The 16,951-nt window shown below is 57.6% G+C and overlaps 2 protein-coding genes across 3 annotated transcripts; both read right to left on the reverse strand.

Moving 5' to 3' along the window:
• Positions 1-2,887: 2,887 nt before the first annotated feature.
• Positions 2,888-8,278, reverse strand: TGFB1I1 (transforming growth factor beta 1 induced transcript 1). 2 transcript variants are annotated; one of them, XM_045786092.2, is made up of 11 exons: positions 8,186-8,278; positions 6,780-6,895; positions 6,602-6,654; positions 6,357-6,499; positions 6,104-6,191; positions 5,873-5,987; positions 5,576-5,770; positions 4,508-4,681; positions 4,201-4,282; positions 3,782-3,930; positions 2,888-3,575 (listed from the first exon to the last, which is right to left on the reverse strand). In XM_045786092.2, exons 1-11 carry the CDS (start codon positions 8,196-8,198, stop codon positions 3,309-3,311), a joined length of 1,395 nt encoding a protein of 464 aa, XP_045642048.1. In that variant the 5' UTR covers positions 8,199-8,278; the 3' UTR covers positions 2,888-3,308. The 2 variants fall into 2 exon arrangements, with proteins under 2 accessions (XP_045642048.1, XP_045642049.1); XM_045786093.2 differs by lacking the exon at positions 8,186-8,278 and adding an exon at positions 7,740-7,869.
• A 1,715-nt stretch (positions 8,279-9,993) lies between these two features.
• On the reverse strand, positions 9,994-16,619 carry ARMC5 (armadillo repeat containing 5). Its single transcript, XM_045786086.2, has 6 exons — positions 15,472-16,619; positions 13,822-13,929; positions 12,937-13,723; positions 11,929-12,434; positions 11,217-11,349; positions 9,994-11,129 (listed from the first exon to the last, which is right to left on the reverse strand). The coding sequence occupies exons 1-6, from the start codon at positions 15,947-15,949 to the stop codon at positions 10,310-10,312; spliced, it is 2,832 nt and encodes a 943-aa protein (XP_045642042.2). The 5' UTR covers positions 15,950-16,619; the 3' UTR covers positions 9,994-10,309.
• Positions 16,620-16,951: the final 332 nt, after the last annotated feature.

The following is a 16,951-nucleotide window of genomic DNA, read 5'->3' on the forward strand; positions in this document are numbered from 1 at the left end:
GCCATCCCCTGACTCCTGCCCGCCCTTCCCCTTGCTCCTCTACACCAAATCTGGGGTGATATCCCATTTCCCTCCAACTCCCTTGCCCTGCCCAGCCCCTGTATTTTCACGCGCTCAAACTTTTGCCTAAGCTGTGCGTTCTGCTTAGAGTGCCTCCCTGCTTCCCAAATGGCGCACTCCTACCTCTCAGATGTGGACCTTCAGTACCCAGCCCATGTCAACTCTTCAGGAAAGCCTTCTCTGACTTTTCTGATACAGTTATGAGCACATAGTGTTGTCCTCGTATGGGTCCAGGTCTGCCTTCCCAACAGACTAGAGATTACCCCCAAGCAGGAAATGACCTGACTCAGCCCTGGAGTCCCATTGCTCAGCACAGGGCTGAACAGAAGAAGGGAGGGTATTGATAAATATCAGTACCTCTGCCTTTCTAGAAGAATTGGCCAGACTTGGATATCTGATTAGGACAAGTTGGGCTCATGCCTGAGATGGAGAACAGAAAACAATATTTTAGGGGGATATATTTAAGCAATGCCTTAGTTTGGGTCCCTTTAAAGCAGACCGGAAGTTGAGAATCAAGTGCAAGGGCTTTCCTGAGGAGGTGACCCCAGGAAGGAAGTGAGGGGAAGTGAGGCAAAGAAAGAAGAAAAGCCAATAAGGGCCATGTTGATTAAAAGGTCGCTACTGTGAACAACCCCAGTGGGGACTCTTTGATACACTGTGGAGAACACACCTCAGAATTGACCCCTCAGAGCCAGGAAGCTGGAGTATTTATTCACCAATTCCTGTCTCGAAGGTTACAGAACCTCCCCCTCCGGCTTCAGGCCTGCTGGGGGCAGGAGCACACTCGTTTCTCCCGAGAGCACCCTCAGACAGCAACTCAGGGAGCAGCTGGGGAGCCCAGGTGTCTGGGAACTGTCTACCCAGGGGGGCGAGTGGATGTGGGCAACACACCCACAGCGTCTGCTTCAGGGGGTGATAAATTTGAAATGCCTGAGAGAAATCCTGAAAGTGTCAGAGGACACATTGGGGTTTAGGCCCTTAAAATCCATATGCCCTCTTCATGGCCTACAAGGCCCTCCATGATGACTCCTACTTCCTCTTAGACCTCATCTCCTACTACTCTCCCCCTTCCTCACCCTACTCCGGCCCTACCGGCCTTCTTTCCTTTTGGTCACTATACCAGGCCCCCTCCTACCTCCTGGCCTTTGCACTTGCTGTCTCCTCTGCCTGGAATGCTCTCCTCAGGCCCTTTGCCTGGCTGTTTTCTTTCCTCAACCTTCTAAGTCTCAACTTCGACGTTACATATTCACAGAGACTGACTATCTGGTTAGAAGTCATCCCTTCCTCACTTTCTCTAACTTATTTCTCTATTTTTCCCCCCTTTTCACCCTCCCTCCTTTCCTTTCTTCCTCATTCCTTCCTTCATTAACAAACATTCATCCAGCACCTACCGCAGGCTACACGGACTTCTAGACTCTGGAGAGACAGTGGTCAGCAAAACAAACATGTAACCTGACAGACAAATTCTCAGGGGCTCGCCTCCCAGTTCCAGAAACAGACATAAACAAGCAACAAATAAACACCTATTTGCAATAGTGATAAGTGCCTTGAGGGACTAGGGAGGTGCTATGGAGGGAAACAAGGGGGAAGAGTGAACTTTACTTAGGCCATCGGGAAGGTCTCCATTAGCTCATCACGTGTGTCACTTGGTACTTGTCATCTGTCTCCTCGACTAGACTTCAGCTCTACGAGGTCGAGAAGCATGTCTGCTTGGTTCCCTATGGTCTCCCCAGCGCCTGCTATAGAGCCTGGCTTAGTCCATACTCAATAAACACTTGGGGAAAGGAATGACTCGAGACTAGAGATAGCCAATGGCGGCGTCCTCAAGACAGGAAGGTGGTTCATTGCCAGGAAGCAGACAGAATTCTCCAGGGAGAATATGTGGAAGGAGAAGAGCAGGAAGCCTGGGAAGACCTAGGGAGAGGAGCCTCAGAGAGGAAAGAAACCGGGGGTCAGGCCGAGGTGAGGACAGAGAACACCTCACCTTTGCCTTGCCCGCACACGCTCTCCTTGGCTACCAGCTCCTCAAGCAGGAAGGGCCTCTGAGAATCCATGGTTTCCAGCTTCAAAGGTTCCTACAGTTTGGATCCAGGAATCCAAGCCCTGTCTCTAGGGAACTGCAGGGTCCAAAGTGAAGGTTCAGAGGCTCAGAAAGGCTCTGGGGCTTGGGGATTCAGATGGAGCCTAAACTCCACATCTTAAAATCCCTGGCCCACGAATTTCTGCTGGGGCTTAACTCAGGTGTCACCTCCTCCAGAAAGACTTCCCGACTCCCGGTCTGAGTGAAAAGCCTCCTAGTGCTTCCTTTGGTCACTACTCTGACCACCCCAAGTATCATCCTCTGCTTAGGGGAGATGTTATGAGTCAATACAAAGAAGAGGGAAGCTGTGCCTTAGCGCCCAGATCCAAGGAGCGGGCATACATGGCACTTCTGGATGGAGCCCCATCGCTGAGGGTCTTTTCAGGAGCGGAGAAAAAATCTGAAAATTAGACAAGGTGACAAGGGTGGGAGGGAGTGGGAGTGGGCGGTGGGGGTGGAGAAAGATGAAGGCCTTATTTCAAGGATACAGGTTGATGAAGAAGTGGGGAATGAGGGTGGGAAGTTTCCACGGGGCCCAGCCTGACCTCCCTGTTCTGGCTCCCCGCTACCTGTACAATCCAGCGCAGGCGCATTTGATTCGTGAAGGACCGCCCGCAAGGGCTAGGCTGCAGGTCCCACCGCGGCCACACGGCGGGGACCTAGAACCCCCGGCCGCCGGAGCGCGCGCCAAAAGCAGGCAGTCACCGCGCAAGGCCGTCCCGCGCAGTCAGAGACACCGCACCAGCATCATGTGGCATGTGTTTTTATGTAGGTAGAAAAAAAGTGCACAGAAGAGTGAGGGAGCGGGGAGCAGGTATGTCCTGGCCTGTCCTCTCGTTAGTCAGAATTGCAAGGGCCCGCCCCCAGTCCGGGGGCTCCCTCGAGGGTGGGGATCAAGTGAAGACCTCAGGCGGGGTTGCCCTACGGCGTACGACCCACGCGTGCGGTCTCGAAACTGGCCGGACCGTTGCTGAACTTGACCGTGGAGAACTCGAGAGTCGAGTACCTCCGGGGCGGGTCTCTCCAGTGGGTGGGGCCTCACCGGGTGGGCCGGGGAGAGAGCCCCAGGCTCAACGAGCAAGGCCGTGGGGTGCGGAGAGCGCGATTTTCGGGGAAGGGTGGGGTCCCCAGGGCCTTGGGCTGTGGCAGGGGCGAGCCCCGCCGGCGGTTAGCCGAAGAGCTTGACGAAGCAGGGCTGGCAGTAGGGCTTGCCGGCGCGCTCCTGGAAGGAGCCCTTGGTGAGCGGGCGCAGGCAGAAGGTGCAGGTGAAGTGGTCTGGGTGGAAGCGGCGGCCCAGGGCTGACACGCAACGGCCGGTCACGGGGAGGCCACACGTGGCGCACAGCGAGCCACGCCGCGCGTGGAAATGGTTCTCGCACAGCGGGCGGCCCTCGTGCTCGAAAAAGCTGCCTCCCGAGAAGGGCGCGAAGCATTCCTGGGGGAGGGCGGCCGCGAAAGGATAAGTCAGCCGCCAACCCCCCGCCCGGATAGCCAGCTTCAGGGGCTTAATAACCCACCGTGGCAACCCCACTGCCCACAACCTGAATACCCAAGTAATCGCCCCGCCCCAGGCTCCTAGCTGGGCTCCGGGTTGCCCCCGCCCCCCCGCCCCCCGGCACACCCCCTGCCGCAGCAGCGCACCCTGCAGACGAAACAGTCCGGGTGCCAGAGGGCGCTGAGCGCGGAGATGTAGTTATCCAGAATGGGGCCTTGACAGCCCTGGCAGCGGGGGGCGAACAGCTGCAGGAAGTCCCGGCGGCAGTAGGGGCGGCCCTCTCGCTCGTGGAAACCTGGGGGCGGAAACCGAGCGGAAAGAAAAAAAACTGTGCCCGGGACTCGCAAGATCTGAGACTGTGGGGCCCGATGAGGGGCTGTGGGAAGGAGCAGTAGAGAGGGAGGGATCGGGTCTAGGGTGGAGGCCGAGTGGGAGGGGATAGGGCGGGCCCCCGCGTGTGGGAGGGGGGCAGAGCACTGGGGAGGTTGTAGTAGGCTGGACCAACGTGGGCGAGGCGGGGGATCGAGCAGACGGGTATCTTTCAAGACCGGCGCCAAGCTCTCACCCTCATCTCCGAAGGGCTCCCCACAACTGACGCAGCAGAAATGCTCCGGGTGCCAGTGGGTCCCCAAGGCGGTCACCATTTTCTGCGGAGAATGAATGGGGATATTCAATGTGGCCCTCCAACACTTCTACCCTCCCTCGCCCGTCATGAACCCATGTAAGCGGGTTTAAGCAGGAGTTTGAGGCGCTGGAGACCTAACGGGGAACTTGGAAGTCAGAGACAATGGGCGGAGTCCGGAGGGCCTTGGACGAGGCCGAGGGGCGGGGCATGGGTGGGCGGGGGGGGGGGTGCGAAGGGCTGGGCTCACGTGTCGGATGGGTTGATTGCAGAGGCCGCAGCGCGGGGAGAAGCGCTCGAAGTAGCATTCAGGGCAGAAGGGGGCTCCGTCCTTCTCAAAGAAGCTGCTTCCTCCCAGGGCCATGGAACAGCCACCGCAAATGAAGTGCTCAGGGTGCCAAGCGCGGCCCAGCGCGGTCACCACCTGCGAGTTGGGGGTAAGGCCTGGGTCAAGAGTGGCCCTTGGGTCGCCGTGTGCCCAGCGAGCTCAGCAAGATTTACATGGCGCATTTCAAGTTTTCTTTTCTTCTTTTTTCTTTTTACCATTTGCCTCCCTTCACTCATTTCTCCCCACCCACCCTGAGAGGTCAGTCTCTGAGTGACGGAAATTCAACCCAGGTCTTCCAGCACAGTGCCTAGGGCCCTCCATAATTTTAGGAGCCCATGAAAATGTTGGAATTACTTTTAAAATCAGAAGAAGAAAATGAGCTAGAAAATAATTTATGTATAATATTAATAGATTCATCTTCACACCAACAGTCATACAATACAATTAAAAATTTTTTTTTAAATGGAGGAAGGGACTCATGAAGACCAAAGTGCCTAGGGCCCACAGGAATCATCATGCCATCCTGCTTTGCTAAGATTGGAAATTTCGGGGTGGAAGCAGGGTGTCAAATACAGCAAGGGGATCTAGGTCAGTCACTGGGCTCGGTTGTTATCGATAACATGTACTCCGTCCGGAAGCCAAGAACCAGAGCTCGCAAACCAGATGCTGGGGGAGGAGAAACGGTCTTTGTTGGTGCCCAAGAGGTGGTAGTCTTTTGTGAAGACTGAGGTTTGTAAAGGAGCTAATACAGTGCCTGCACACCACAGAACCACAACAAATGGTAACTGGGTTGGAATTCTCATCCTGCCACTTACGTGCTGTGTGACTCAGAGACTTAGTCTCCTCATCTGTAAAATATGAACAATGGTAATACCCACTTCCCAGAGTCATTTATCAAAAGCGAACAGCACAAAGTCTGGCTCTCAGTAAGGATGGGTCCAAGGGTCTCTACCACCCCCCCCTCCCCCCGCCCCACAGGGCTCCACTTACTTGCCCAGCAATGGGTTTATTGCAGGAGCCACAGAGACCCTTGGTCTGGGTGGGAACACCACGGCGGCTGAGGTCAGACTGCAGCAGCCCCAGCATGGTGTCCAGGCTGCCTTTGCTAGCTGGCCCCGGCGAGGACGGGGAGCCCTCATTCACAGAGCTTGGCACTGGTGGCTGCGTTGATCCAGAGGCTGGAAGCTGCAGCGAGGAGGACATGAGAGTTGAGTCAGCAAGGCAGCAGGTGTGGAAGGTTCTACAAGGGGTTGGGAAGCCACAAATGCGCACTGGCCCACACCCCACCTGATTCACGTGGTTTTGGACACGGAAGTCAGACAGGGAAGCCATCAGTCTATCCAACTCCAGGGTGGCTGAGGTTGCTGAAGGCTTTGGGAGAACCGGGGATGGGCTGGGAGGGCTGTGAAGAACACAATTTGTGTCAGCTCCGAGCCCCTCAGAGTAAAGCATGCTGCCCTCCAGTAACTCAGGTATCCAACACATCTCTCCCAGCTCCGCCAACTATGTCAAACTCACAGGCTGGGCCTTTTTTTGTCCTCAGATTGGTCCTCCTTCTGTTCCCCCGCAGTCTCCTTGCTTGATGGGAACTGAGACATTATTTCATCTGTGGAGAGGAAAGAAGGGCACTGGACATGGGACCATACTCTACCCCCTCCCAGTTAAGGCTTGTGTCCCTTTAGCGGCTACTCTGCAAAGAGTCTACCCCTCCGTCTCTGCCCTTCCCTGCCCTGTCCCCATCCCATCAAGGCCTATCTCCGTAACCTGGTACCTGTGATGTTGAACTGGGTAGCATTAAGTTCCTGAAGCAACCGGTCTAGCTCACAGAGCCCTGTGCCCAAGACACCGCTGGAAGAGGAGAACGGAGGGGCTGCAGGGGCCGCAGGCTTTGGGGACCGAGGCTTGCAAACCGTACTGAAAAACAGTGTGGGAGTCTGTGTTCAGGGGTGGGGAGTCCAAACCTCCTTACCTAAGTCTCAGTTGGTTTCCCCATCCCCCAGTTCCCAGGCCCCTCACCTGTACAGATGGTCCTTGTCCCCAGAGGCCCCTGAAGACTCCCCGGATCCTGTCTACAGAGAGAAGGACACACGTGTGGGATGACAGGCCTGTCCTTCGCCCCACTCAAGACCAGATTCCCCGTACCCTAGCCAAGCTTGGCCCTAGTGTTGCCCCAGTCCCTCGTATTTGATCTCACCTGTGGCTGGTGGCCATAGGGCAGGGGAGCTGCGAGAGGCTCTGGGGACCGCTCTTTTGGAGCCCCTGACCTTGGCATGTGTGAGGTGGTGGTCTCCAGGTCAGAGAGCAGGGCATCTGCAGGGAGGAGGCCATCAGGGTGAGAAGTGGAGAGGTTAAGGTTAGAGCAGAGACGGGGCCTTAAGAGATTAGATTAAGGGTTCCAAGTAGGCAGTAGTTAAGGAGGGCAGAAGACAGTATTAAGAACAGAGGTCAGGAATCAGATGGAAACACAGGCCAGACCAAGGCAGAGAAGTAGAAGGGCAGCAAAGAATATTTATGACCAAAACGTCCCAAATGGCTCATCTTGGGGAATCACGCACAAAAGCTGCCGGATTCTTTTATTCTCTGCATCTTCTCTGATGCAGTCAAAATTGACTCTTTACTCAAGTCAAATTTGGCTTCACCCCAAATTGCTCAACTGGCCGTATGCCTGGCACCCAACTTTCTGGTTGGCTGCTCTTTTGGCCCACTAATTCCTGCCCCCTCCGGCACCTAAACAGGCCCGCCCCGCCCTGGCGCATCTCCAGCCCCTGGGTCCCACCCCAGTCTCCTCATTGGCAGGTCCGCTGGGACCTGCTTTCTGATTGGCTTATTTTCCGCAGCGCCGGTTACCCCTGCTGAGCAGCACCCCCTATCGCAGGGTGCCTGAACCCCTTCTCTCTCATGGAGAGCACAGCCTTCCATCCGTTTCCAACAGACCAGAAGGAGGAGATGCCTGGGTCCTCCTTCCTCCACCAAGACACCCCCCCCCCACACCTCCCTTCCTCAGATCTAGATCCTTTAAACCCTTTCCTTCCCAGAACCTATAAGTCCCTGCTCCCTTACTCATTTCTGAGGACCAGAGTGGCACCCTTAACCTCTCCCTGGCATCTTGGCACTCATCTATTCTCTTTCTGCCCCCCAAAGACCCGAGCCCTACCATATTTAGGGGTCCTTAGTTCTTTTCTTCCCCAAACTCTGCGACGGGCCGGTTTTCTTCCCCAGAATGTAAAGTCCTATTCTCCCCCTCCTGTCTACTTCCCCAGTGCCCGGACCCCAGACCCCTTTAACCCCTCCTCTCCCAGCGCCCCTGAGCCCAGGCGCCCACTGGCGGGCGCTGCACCTCCCTGCCCATCCGTCAGCAGCGAGTGATGGAGGAGCTCAGCGAGGGAAGAAGGGAGGGAGCGGCCAGTCCAGGAAAAGGCAGGAAGGGAGAGGCAGGAAGGGGGACGTGGAGTCGGAAAGGAGGCGCGGGCAGAGACCAGAATCAAGAAGACAGGAGGCGGGGATGGGAAGATGCGGGGAGTGCGAGGGGTTTCCAGCCCGGGGAAGCGGGTCCAGACGGCGGGGAGGAGCTGGGGACAAGGGGACCCGAGCCCCACTCACCCAGGTCCTCCATGGCGGGGCGCGGGCGCACCGCGCGGGGCGAGCAGGGCGGGGGCTGTGTCCGGTGGGGGCGGGGGGCGGGGGGACGTCCGGGAGTTGGAGGCCCGGCCGTGACCATGTAAGGAAGCCGGGACCCGCTGGGATGGGGCTTGGGGGGTGGGGTGGGGGTGCAAAGAACGGGAGAACTCGGGATGGGGGCGTGTAAGGGAGGGAGGGCCCCGGCCCACCCAGGCCCAGCCCGCCTCTCTGCCGCGGAGGCAGCCACACCCCAGCCTTGGCCGCAGCTGCCGGGAGCCCCGGGCGGCCAGAGCCAAAGTCAGAGAAGTGGCTCTCCCGGACCAAGCTCGGGATCCATGCTCTATAAGACTCTTAGACACAGACTGAGGACCCCAAGCAGACACCTCCCAAAGCTAGCACCCCGAGTCCTATACAGAGCCCCTGTCCACTCGGGCCATTCCCGAGCGACTTGTTGCAGACAGAATTTTTGGGTTGAGGGCAGGAGTGGTGGTTCTAAGGATCAGACAACAGGTTCAGAGTCCTTCCTTTAGAGAACCTGACAATGACATGAACGGAGATCCCAAAAGGCACACGTACCAGACACAAATCTCTCAGAAACAGAGACAGACACAACGACCTTCCCTTCAAGACTTGGAAACCGACTGAACCCAGGCCCAAACCCCATGCAGACTCAGGCAAAACATTCCCAGGCAGCCAGACCACAGCCAGCCTTGAAGACAAAGCCCTTCCCCAACACTGAGGCAATGCAGACCTGTTCCAAAAGAGCCCTTGCCCAAGATACTGGGGAACACAGACAAACAAGACACAGACTCCAGTCACAAAAGAACAAGAGGCCTTCCCTGGACCGAGACCCTGAGAATCAAAGTGGAAATGAACACTTAGAGGTGAGTAGGGACAGACATAACTGTTACAGCCGCTGGGCTGTGGGTCCCAAGCCAGCCCTCAGTCCACACATGAGTATGGACTGTGGGTCTCAACCCAGCAGCATATTAAACCGACCTGGGAAGCTTTTTAAAAATACTGATGCCCAGGGCATCCTTTCCTCTGTCCAATGCAGTGAGAAAGTACCTAGACATCAACGTTTTGAAAAAGCTCTCTGGGTGGTTCTAACGCATAGCCTGAGACCAGAGAGCCAGACACAGCGGCACAGAGATAACCAAGCATCGACCTTAGCTCGCCAGAAGCTAACGGGCAGGCCCAGTCCACGCACACTCCGTCAGGCTGCCACCTGAGTGGCTGTGATCCGGGACCCAGGTGATGGAGAGACCCTGCCCCGAGAGACCATCGCACAACATAAGCCCCTCCCTCACCCGAATGCCGCCCGGAGCTCTGGCTATCTCTGAGCGAAACTAAGACAGGGCTTCAGGGACTCCAGGAACACAGCAGGTCTTCCCTTAGGCTAATAGCAGAAGGACACTTGGCCCAGGAGATGGTAACAGACCCAGAGACTGAAAGCCCAAGATGGGTGAAAGACACACAGGAAACGGGAGTGCCAAGGCCTTGGACGTACCTCGTCATGCTTACTGCATTCCCTCAGCCCAGCCCCTTCGTGCCTGACCCAAGTCTGTGTGGCTGGCTGGGTATTTGTCTGAGCGATGACGCTGCACGAGCGGGAAGCAGGCTTCCCCCGGTACTCTATTCTACCCCAGGACTCCAGGAACTTACTTATTAAACTCCTACATGCCAGGGGGGGCCTGTACTGAGATACAGCGACCTGAACGAGACCCTGTTGGTTGGTGGAGTGGGGGCGGGGGGACTCCCACAGCAAAGGAAGCAGAGACACCATGCAATAGGGGTATCCAACTCCAACGTTTTTAATCTCAACTCTGGAAGGCTGGGCCCGGCCAGGTGCCTGGGGCCCTGGGCTGTTCTCCATCCGTGGGCTCCATACTCCAACTGTGGCCTTGGCTCCTCACTCCTGTGTCTTCAGACCATCATCCTGGGGTACGGTTCCATTCTCTCATTGATCCTTGATGGTGACTTCTGCTCGGCCTCCTCTCGCGCTGCTCCGAGGGAGTCCTCCTTCATAGCTCAGCCTCCTCTCCCGCTGCTCCGAGGGAGTCCTCCCTCACAGCCACTCATCCCTGGATCCCCTCCCAGGGGACATCAACACTCTAAGCTGGAACCCTTGCCCCCCAATTCGACCCCCATCACCACAGCCAGTAAAGCCTCCGTCAGGGGCCCTGCTTCCTCTCCTGCTGCCTCCACAAGCCCCACTAAGGCCAAGGCCCGCTTCCGTGGGCACTGCCCTGGCCCCAGGGTCCAGCGGGCACAATGGGCAACCAACCGGGGCCGGCCCAGGCGGAATACCTCACCCACCGACTCCGGGCCACCATGGGGTCCCAGGTGGATATGGCCCACAGCCTCTTCCAGCTCCTCCTCCAGCCCAGGCAGCAAGAACCGGCCAGCAGCCTCCAGGGCTTCCTCAGCCTCTGAGCCCAGCAGGGGCTGGCCTGGTGGGGGAATGGGCCCCAGGGCAGCCCCACAGCCCCGGCAGCCATGCAAGTGATGCAGGATGGGCCAGGCTGCGCTGGGTGACAGGCCTCGAAGCGGCACCAGGTCCATCTGGGCTTCGGCAAAGCTGCCAGCTAGCAGAGCCCGGAAGAAAGGCGAGGCGGTAGCTGAGGCAGCTCGCTGGGCAGGGAGCCGCAGGCCTGAGTCCAGTAGGAAGTGCAGGTCAGGGGCTGGGATGGGGGCTGGGCCCAGCAGAGGTTCATAGAGGCAAGGGGATGGGGGATCTAGGTCCAAGGGGATCGGAGGCGGAAGGGCTGGGATCACAGTGGGAGACACCAGGCCTTGGAGGCAGGAAAGGGAGTCCGCAGCAAAGAAGAGGAAGAGAGGATGTGGAGCGGGCCGAGTCAGTGCCGAGAGGAGGAGACGGAGGCCACCCTGGTCCAGAAGGAGCCGACGCCACAGAGAAGGCTTCCTGTGGGAAGAAAGGTGAAAAAGCGTGACGCCGCGGAATAGCAACCTTGCTCCCCTGAGCCCTGTGAGACGCCCACATCCCCCTCACCGACAGATGAAGGGCAGGGTCAGTGCACAGGCCACACGGTCCTCGGGGCTTCCAGAGAGCAGCAGGTGCGTGAGGGCGCCCACTCCAAAGGGCGACTCGGCCTGCACGGTCAAGTTCTGCAGCAGCATCTCACCTGCAGAGACGGACAGAGCAGGTCAGGTTGAGAGGTGATGGCCCGACTCTGGGTCCTTGAAAGGAGGCTAAAACCTCAAGGCACGGAAGAGGGGATGACTGCAGGCCCTGGAGGGAAAGGGTCCAGATGCTAGGAAACGGGAGGTCAAGGGCAAGAACAAAGTCTGATGGTCAGGGAGTGCCGTCGGAACACAGAAGACAGGGCAGTCCCTGGTGGTGTTGGGAGGAGTGGGGGCGGGGGTACTGGGAGGACATGGGGACCGGAGCCGTGGGTTTCCAAGTCAGTATGGCCAGTGGGAAGGCAGTCAGGACAACGCAGAACCAAGAGCAGATCGAGTAAAGAAGTACAGACGAGCATGATTCTAAGTTGCTGGGGCCAAGCCTGGCGTTGGGGTATCTGGGTCCCAAGACTTGGGCAGAGGATGGAGCAGAACTTTGCATGCTGGGAGTCCCTCTCCTCCTCCTGTGTGGTGACCGAAGTGGGATGGGAGGCTGGAGAGGGCAGTGAGAGCCACGAGCAGTAAGGTGAGGTTCTCGGTCCAGAACTAGAGCGGGGATGGGCCTCCTAGGGGAGACGCACCCAGCTCCCGGTGCTGGCGGCGAGCCGGCCGGGCCCGCAGCGTGGGCCAGTCATCCGGGGCAACACCTAACACGAGCCAGGCACGCAGCAGTGCGGCACCATAGCTGCGTACGAAGGCCTCGAGGCAGGCAGGGTTGCAGGTAAGGCGTGCCAGGATGCGCAGTGCACGTGGGCTCGGTGGGCCTGGTGAGCCCGTCACATAGGCCAGCAGGCCACACAGGGCTGGGCCGGTCACCAATGCGCCACTTGGGTCAGGAGCCTGGGAGAATCGCGACAGTAGCAGCAGCGCGGGCCCCTCGCGGCCCCAAGGCTCCTCAGGGGTGGCAGCAGGGCTGCGGCCAGGTGTGCGCAGCACGCGAGGCGTCCGCAGCGAGGTCGGGCCCAGGGTGGGGCTGGTTGGCTCAGCGGGCTCTGGCGGTGGGGGAGGCGGGGGACATCGCTCAGGGGACCAGTCAGGAGAGATGTCTCCCGGGCCTGCGGCATAGCCCTCAGAGATCAGCCACGACCTGCAGAGGGAGAAAGGAGAGACTGAACCCCGAGCCAAGGTAAAGGAGCAGGGCCGAAAGAGGTGACTGAACCCAGGAGGAGGAGGGGAGGCTACGGGGAGATAGGACAGAAAGAGAAATGGGTCAAAAACAAAACCCCAACTCATTTAGCAATACCGATGCCTGTTAGGTGCCAAGCCCAGTATTAGGTACTGGGCACAAACAATGAACAAAACTAAAGTCCCCATCCTTCCAGAATTTATATTCTAGTGAGGGGCACGCAGACAACAAAATAAAAAAGGCCCAGTGAACCCGTCTGGGTCCCAAAGTTCAGAAGTGCTGGGGTAGAGCCACGGCTAAAGGCAGACCCAGGAAGAGAGGACATGTGTTTAATGGTGACCAGAAAGTGGTCTTGTCCTGGGAGAACAAGGAGTCGATCAGAGTCCTACTGAGACAGAGTGGGGGATGAGGGTAGTGAAGAGAGCCAGGGCCCTCAATCCGCAGCAGTCAGGTGGGGACTCACCTTAGGCTTCGGAAGCTTCCAGCCTCTGCCCGCTCAGGGGTCCGCTCCTCAGGAAAGTCCCACGAAGCAGCTTCTCTTCCCTCTTCTTCCTCATCACCAGCATCACCACACAGCTGCCCAGCCAAGAGCGGTACAAGTCCCAGAGCTTGTAGCCGGCCCAGGGCTCCAGTGTCATAGAGGAAGCCCACGAGGGCAGCCACGACACGAGGGTGCCACGCACTGGCACGGGGGTCCCGTAGCAGACCCATCAACAGCTCCAAACCACCTGCGTCCCGCAGCCGGGCCCGGTTGATGGCCTCCCGGCACAGCAGGCACACGGCCCGCACCAGGGGCTGCTGGGAGGCTGGGCCGGCTCCGCTGGGCCCCCTGCGCCGCCGGAGCTCACCCAGTAGTACCTCCACGCCACCAGCATTGCCCAGTGCAGGCCGTACAAGGCCCTGGGCACACAGGTTGGCGAGGATCAGGATAGTTGCCTCTCGTACTGCCTTTTTGGGGTGGGAGGCCAGGCTGACCAGTGGTCCTAGTCCCCCGCCCAGACTTAGCTGCTCAGCACAGGCCCGGGAGCAGCCTCGACTCAGCTCCAAGAGTGCACGGACAAGGGCCAAGGTCAGCGCAGGGTCTGGGGCAGCGGCCAGAAGCTCAGCCAGAGGGCGCACCGCTCCCTGCTGTGCCAGGGCCAGGCGGTGCTGGGGTGAGTCGGCCAGGTTGCGGAGGGCGCGCACCACACTCTGCAGGCACTGTGAGTCCTGGCAGGCTGTCAGGCTCTCGACGAGCAAGGGAACAGCACCTGCAGAGGGAAGAGGAGGCCAAAGAGTGAGCGAGGAGATACCCAAGCCCCTCTCCCACCCCAAGCCCTAGCTAACTCCACACTCATAGCCTTCTCACCAGCAGAATGGATGGCCCCACAGCTCTCAGGTTCCATGGCTAAGTTCCCCAGAGCACGGGCTGTGCGGTTCTGGATGCTATCTGTCTTCACACATTGAAGAATAGTCACTGCAAGAGAATTTGGCCTCTTGAGGGTCCTGCCCCTTCTTGTCTCTCTCATTAATGACCTCAACAATGTGACCTGAGAGAGTCGGGGAAGGCCTCCAAAAGAGGCTAACACTTAATGGGTCTGAAAGGTTAAACAGGAAGGTATTTGTTACAAAGATGGGGGGGTGGGGCTGTTACGGGGCATTTCAGGTTTGGAAGCAGCCTTTGCAAAGGCCCAGAAGTGAGATCCAATGTCTGTGCTGGGCCTCGAATGCCAGGCCAAGGGATCAGGCAGGACTTGAATACGAGGGCACTGGGAACCACAAAGGGTTTTAAGCACAGGAGTGCTATGATACAATCTGGTAGCCATGGGGAGAATGGATTATAGAGAAAAAGAATAAGGCAGGGGAACAGCAAGGAGGCTGTCCCTATTGTTAAGATAAGAAAGGACAGTGGCTTAAACCAAATCAGCTACCAGCACAGCCCAGCACATGGACACCAGTCCCTGGGCACATAACAGGAGAAGGATAAATGCGGATGGATTCAGGAGATACTTAAAATGTAGAATAGTGACTGAATGATGAGGGTCATATGCTAATAACAAAACCTGTAATTTATTGAGCACTTATTAATGTGCCAGGCCTCTTGTCAAACACGTTATGGTCCAGATGCATTTTATACAAGTTTAAAATACGTTAAAGTTTCGTTTTATCCAAAAAAATTAAGATTTCGTCAAAACTGGCATAATTTCCTAACAGGCGGCAGTGTGTAAACTATGTTCCCAACATTGCCACTAGGAGGCGCCAACTTAGCCGGTAAACAGAAAAGCTTGTTGTTGTATTTTTGTTTTGTTTTAAGATTTTATTTATTTGACAGAGAAAGAGACCACAAACAGGAGGAGCAGCAGGCAGGAAATAGGGAGAAGCAGACCCCCTTCTGAGCTGGGAGCCGGATGCGGGGCTCCATCCCAGGACCATGGGGTCATGACCTAAGCCCAAAACAGACCTACTGAACCACCCAAGCGCCCGCTTGTTATCTTTCGTTTAGTATTTGTTCTTATTGTACTAGTTTTTAATAACTCAAAGTACCCAGTCCATGCTTAGAATACGTGTGTTCTCTATTTGTATTTCATTTTCTCCCTACTTCAATTTTCCAAGGTAGCTATTATTATTCCATTTTACAAGCAATCCTTTCTCACTGCAGAGAACCATTACGACCCAAGTTCGTCCAATGGTAGCCCCCATTAGGCATTGAGTGTCTGCTATAAACCTCATAAATGGAGAGTAAGAATCACCTAGAAGTCACCATATAACCCTTTGGTCTCCACTGGCCCAGATTCGAGGAAACAACCAATACGCAGGTCATGGCTGTAATTATCTGATCTGGTCAGGTTCGGGTATAATCTATAAAGAAGGCTTGAGGGCTTGAGAGGTACGGGTGTTGAGCGGTCAGAAGGTACGTTCTTTCAGGCTACAACACAAAGAACCCAAAACTCCGCCCAGGCCCAGAGAAAGAAGTTGCTGTGCCTGGAATCCTTCTAGGAAATGAGGGCGGAGCACTTACCCAAAGGGAGAATGCCTCCGAGTCTGCGCACTTCAGTCCGGCACGCCCCTTCCGTACAGCAGTTGGCTAGGATGCTGAGCGCCAAGTCCAGAGTCTTGCGCAGGCGCGCTGGCGGCGAGGGCGCCGACGACGACGCAGCGGAGGGGGCAGAGCCCGGCGAGGGGGCGGGGCCAGCAGAAGTCGCTGACTCGGCGGACGAGGGGGCGGAGCCGGGGCCAGCCTGGGACGGGGCGGGACCCGCTGCAGCCGCTCGCCGTAGCAGCGCGAGAAGGGGGCGGAGCCCGCCGCGCGCCCGGAAGCGCTCGATTCCCCCTGCAGCCTTGACGTGGCGCGTGCGGAGGGCTAAGAGCGCACGGCCCAAGGGTGTCTCGTTGGTAGCTGTGTCCTTTCCCCCACCTAGAACCTCCCCGGCCGCCGCCGTGAGCTGCGCGAGGCAGAACGAGAGCGAGTCCGTGAGGGTCGGTTTCGCAGCCGCCATCTTGGCTCAAGCCTAAGGCTCCGCCCCCCTCCTCGCCGCTCCTCCAAGGGAGCGGAACTGGAAGAGAGGGGCGTGGCCAGGCACCTCCTCTCTGACGCTTTTTAAGTAGCGCCGCCGCGGTTATTTTGCAAGTTGGAAGTTGTAGTTCTGGATCCGGTACTGTGTACGGTCGCAGAAGGCACGTAGAGAGTAGTAGTTATCTAATCGTTGTGCGAACCCGAGAGGCGCGTGCGGTGCATGCTGGGATATGTAGTCGCTCCTTGCTTAGAACGCCTGGCTTAGGACGGAGGAGAAACTCGGGGGGCTTCGCAGCCTTGGAGAACCCAGACATCCGACCATGCAGTCTCAGTACCGTGCTGCTCCAGGTGGCGTGGCTACTCCAACCCCTCCTCCCCTCCTTCCCGCGTGTTCACGACAGCGACCGCCTTTTCCTTCCAGCTCGCTTCGCTGCCCCACAGTGATGACCCGGGCAGCGAAATCCGCGCTGACGGACTCAGGATCGCAAACCAGGCCCAAAGTATCAAGTTCCTGACAGCGGCCGCAGATGGGGAGCTCTTGCTCAGTCAGGTGAATGAGAGGGTTAAACCTATCGAGACCGTTCGCTGCCACTTCCTAGAGCGGCACGGGCTAGGGACATTTCCGGTTCCGGCGGTGGACCATTCCCCCCCCCCCCCCCCCCGCTCCCCCTCGTGAATGTCCTCGCCCGGCCTCAGCTTGTGAACTTAGTGGCCGGTTTTTGGAACTTCAGGATCCCAGGGAGCCCAGAGGTCCGCCCTCCTTAGCGGAGTTGTTCCACCTGAGCGGCCCTCCCTGGTGTGTATGCGGCAGCCGGCCTCCTGGGAAATGCTGCTGGTCCTGAAATACCTACGTAAGTCAGGCTGCGGCCCAGGGAAGAAGCCTCTAACAGGACCAACTGTCTTGCAGTCCCCAAAGCCTTAGAGTGCTGGGAGTGTGGACTGACCACAGCCTACCTCCCTAACCTCCTTCACCACCAAAGTGATG

Source organism: Ursus americanus, chromosome 2 (assembly GCF_024610735.1).
Source record: "Ursus americanus isolate L20-20 chromosome 2, mUrsAme1.1.p, whole genome shotgun sequence".
Classification (NCBI taxonomy): domain Eukaryota; kingdom Metazoa; phylum Chordata; class Mammalia; order Carnivora; family Ursidae; genus Ursus; species Ursus americanus.

What these genes read in the sequence shown, in the direction of transcription:
- TGFB1I1 (XM_045786092.2), bottom strand. An exon ending in TCCAAAACCACGTGAATCAG is followed by an intron (nt 5,771 to 5,872) that starts GTGGGGTGTGGG and finishes TCCTCGCTGCAG; the next exon opens with CTTCCAGCCTCTGGATCAAC. An exon ending in ATAAACCCATTGCTGGGCAA is followed by an intron (nt 4,682 to 5,575) that starts GTAAGTGGAGCC and finishes CCCAACTCGCAG; the next exon opens with GTGGTGACCGCGCTGGGCCG.
- ARMC5 (XM_045786086.2), bottom strand. Translation starts at nt 15,949, where the DNA reads ATGGCGGCTGCGAAACCGACCCTCACGGACTCGCTCTCGTTCTGCCTC. An exon ending in TGGGGCCATCCATTCTGCTG is followed by an intron (nt 13,724 to 13,821) that starts GTGAGAAGGCTA and finishes TTCCCTCTGCAG; the next exon opens with GTGCTGTTCCCTTGCTCGTC. An exon ending in CCGCCAGCACCGGGAGCTGG is followed by an intron (nt 11,350 to 11,928) that starts GTGCGTCTCCCC and finishes CCGTCTCTGCAG; the next exon opens with GTGAGATGCTGCTGCAGAAC.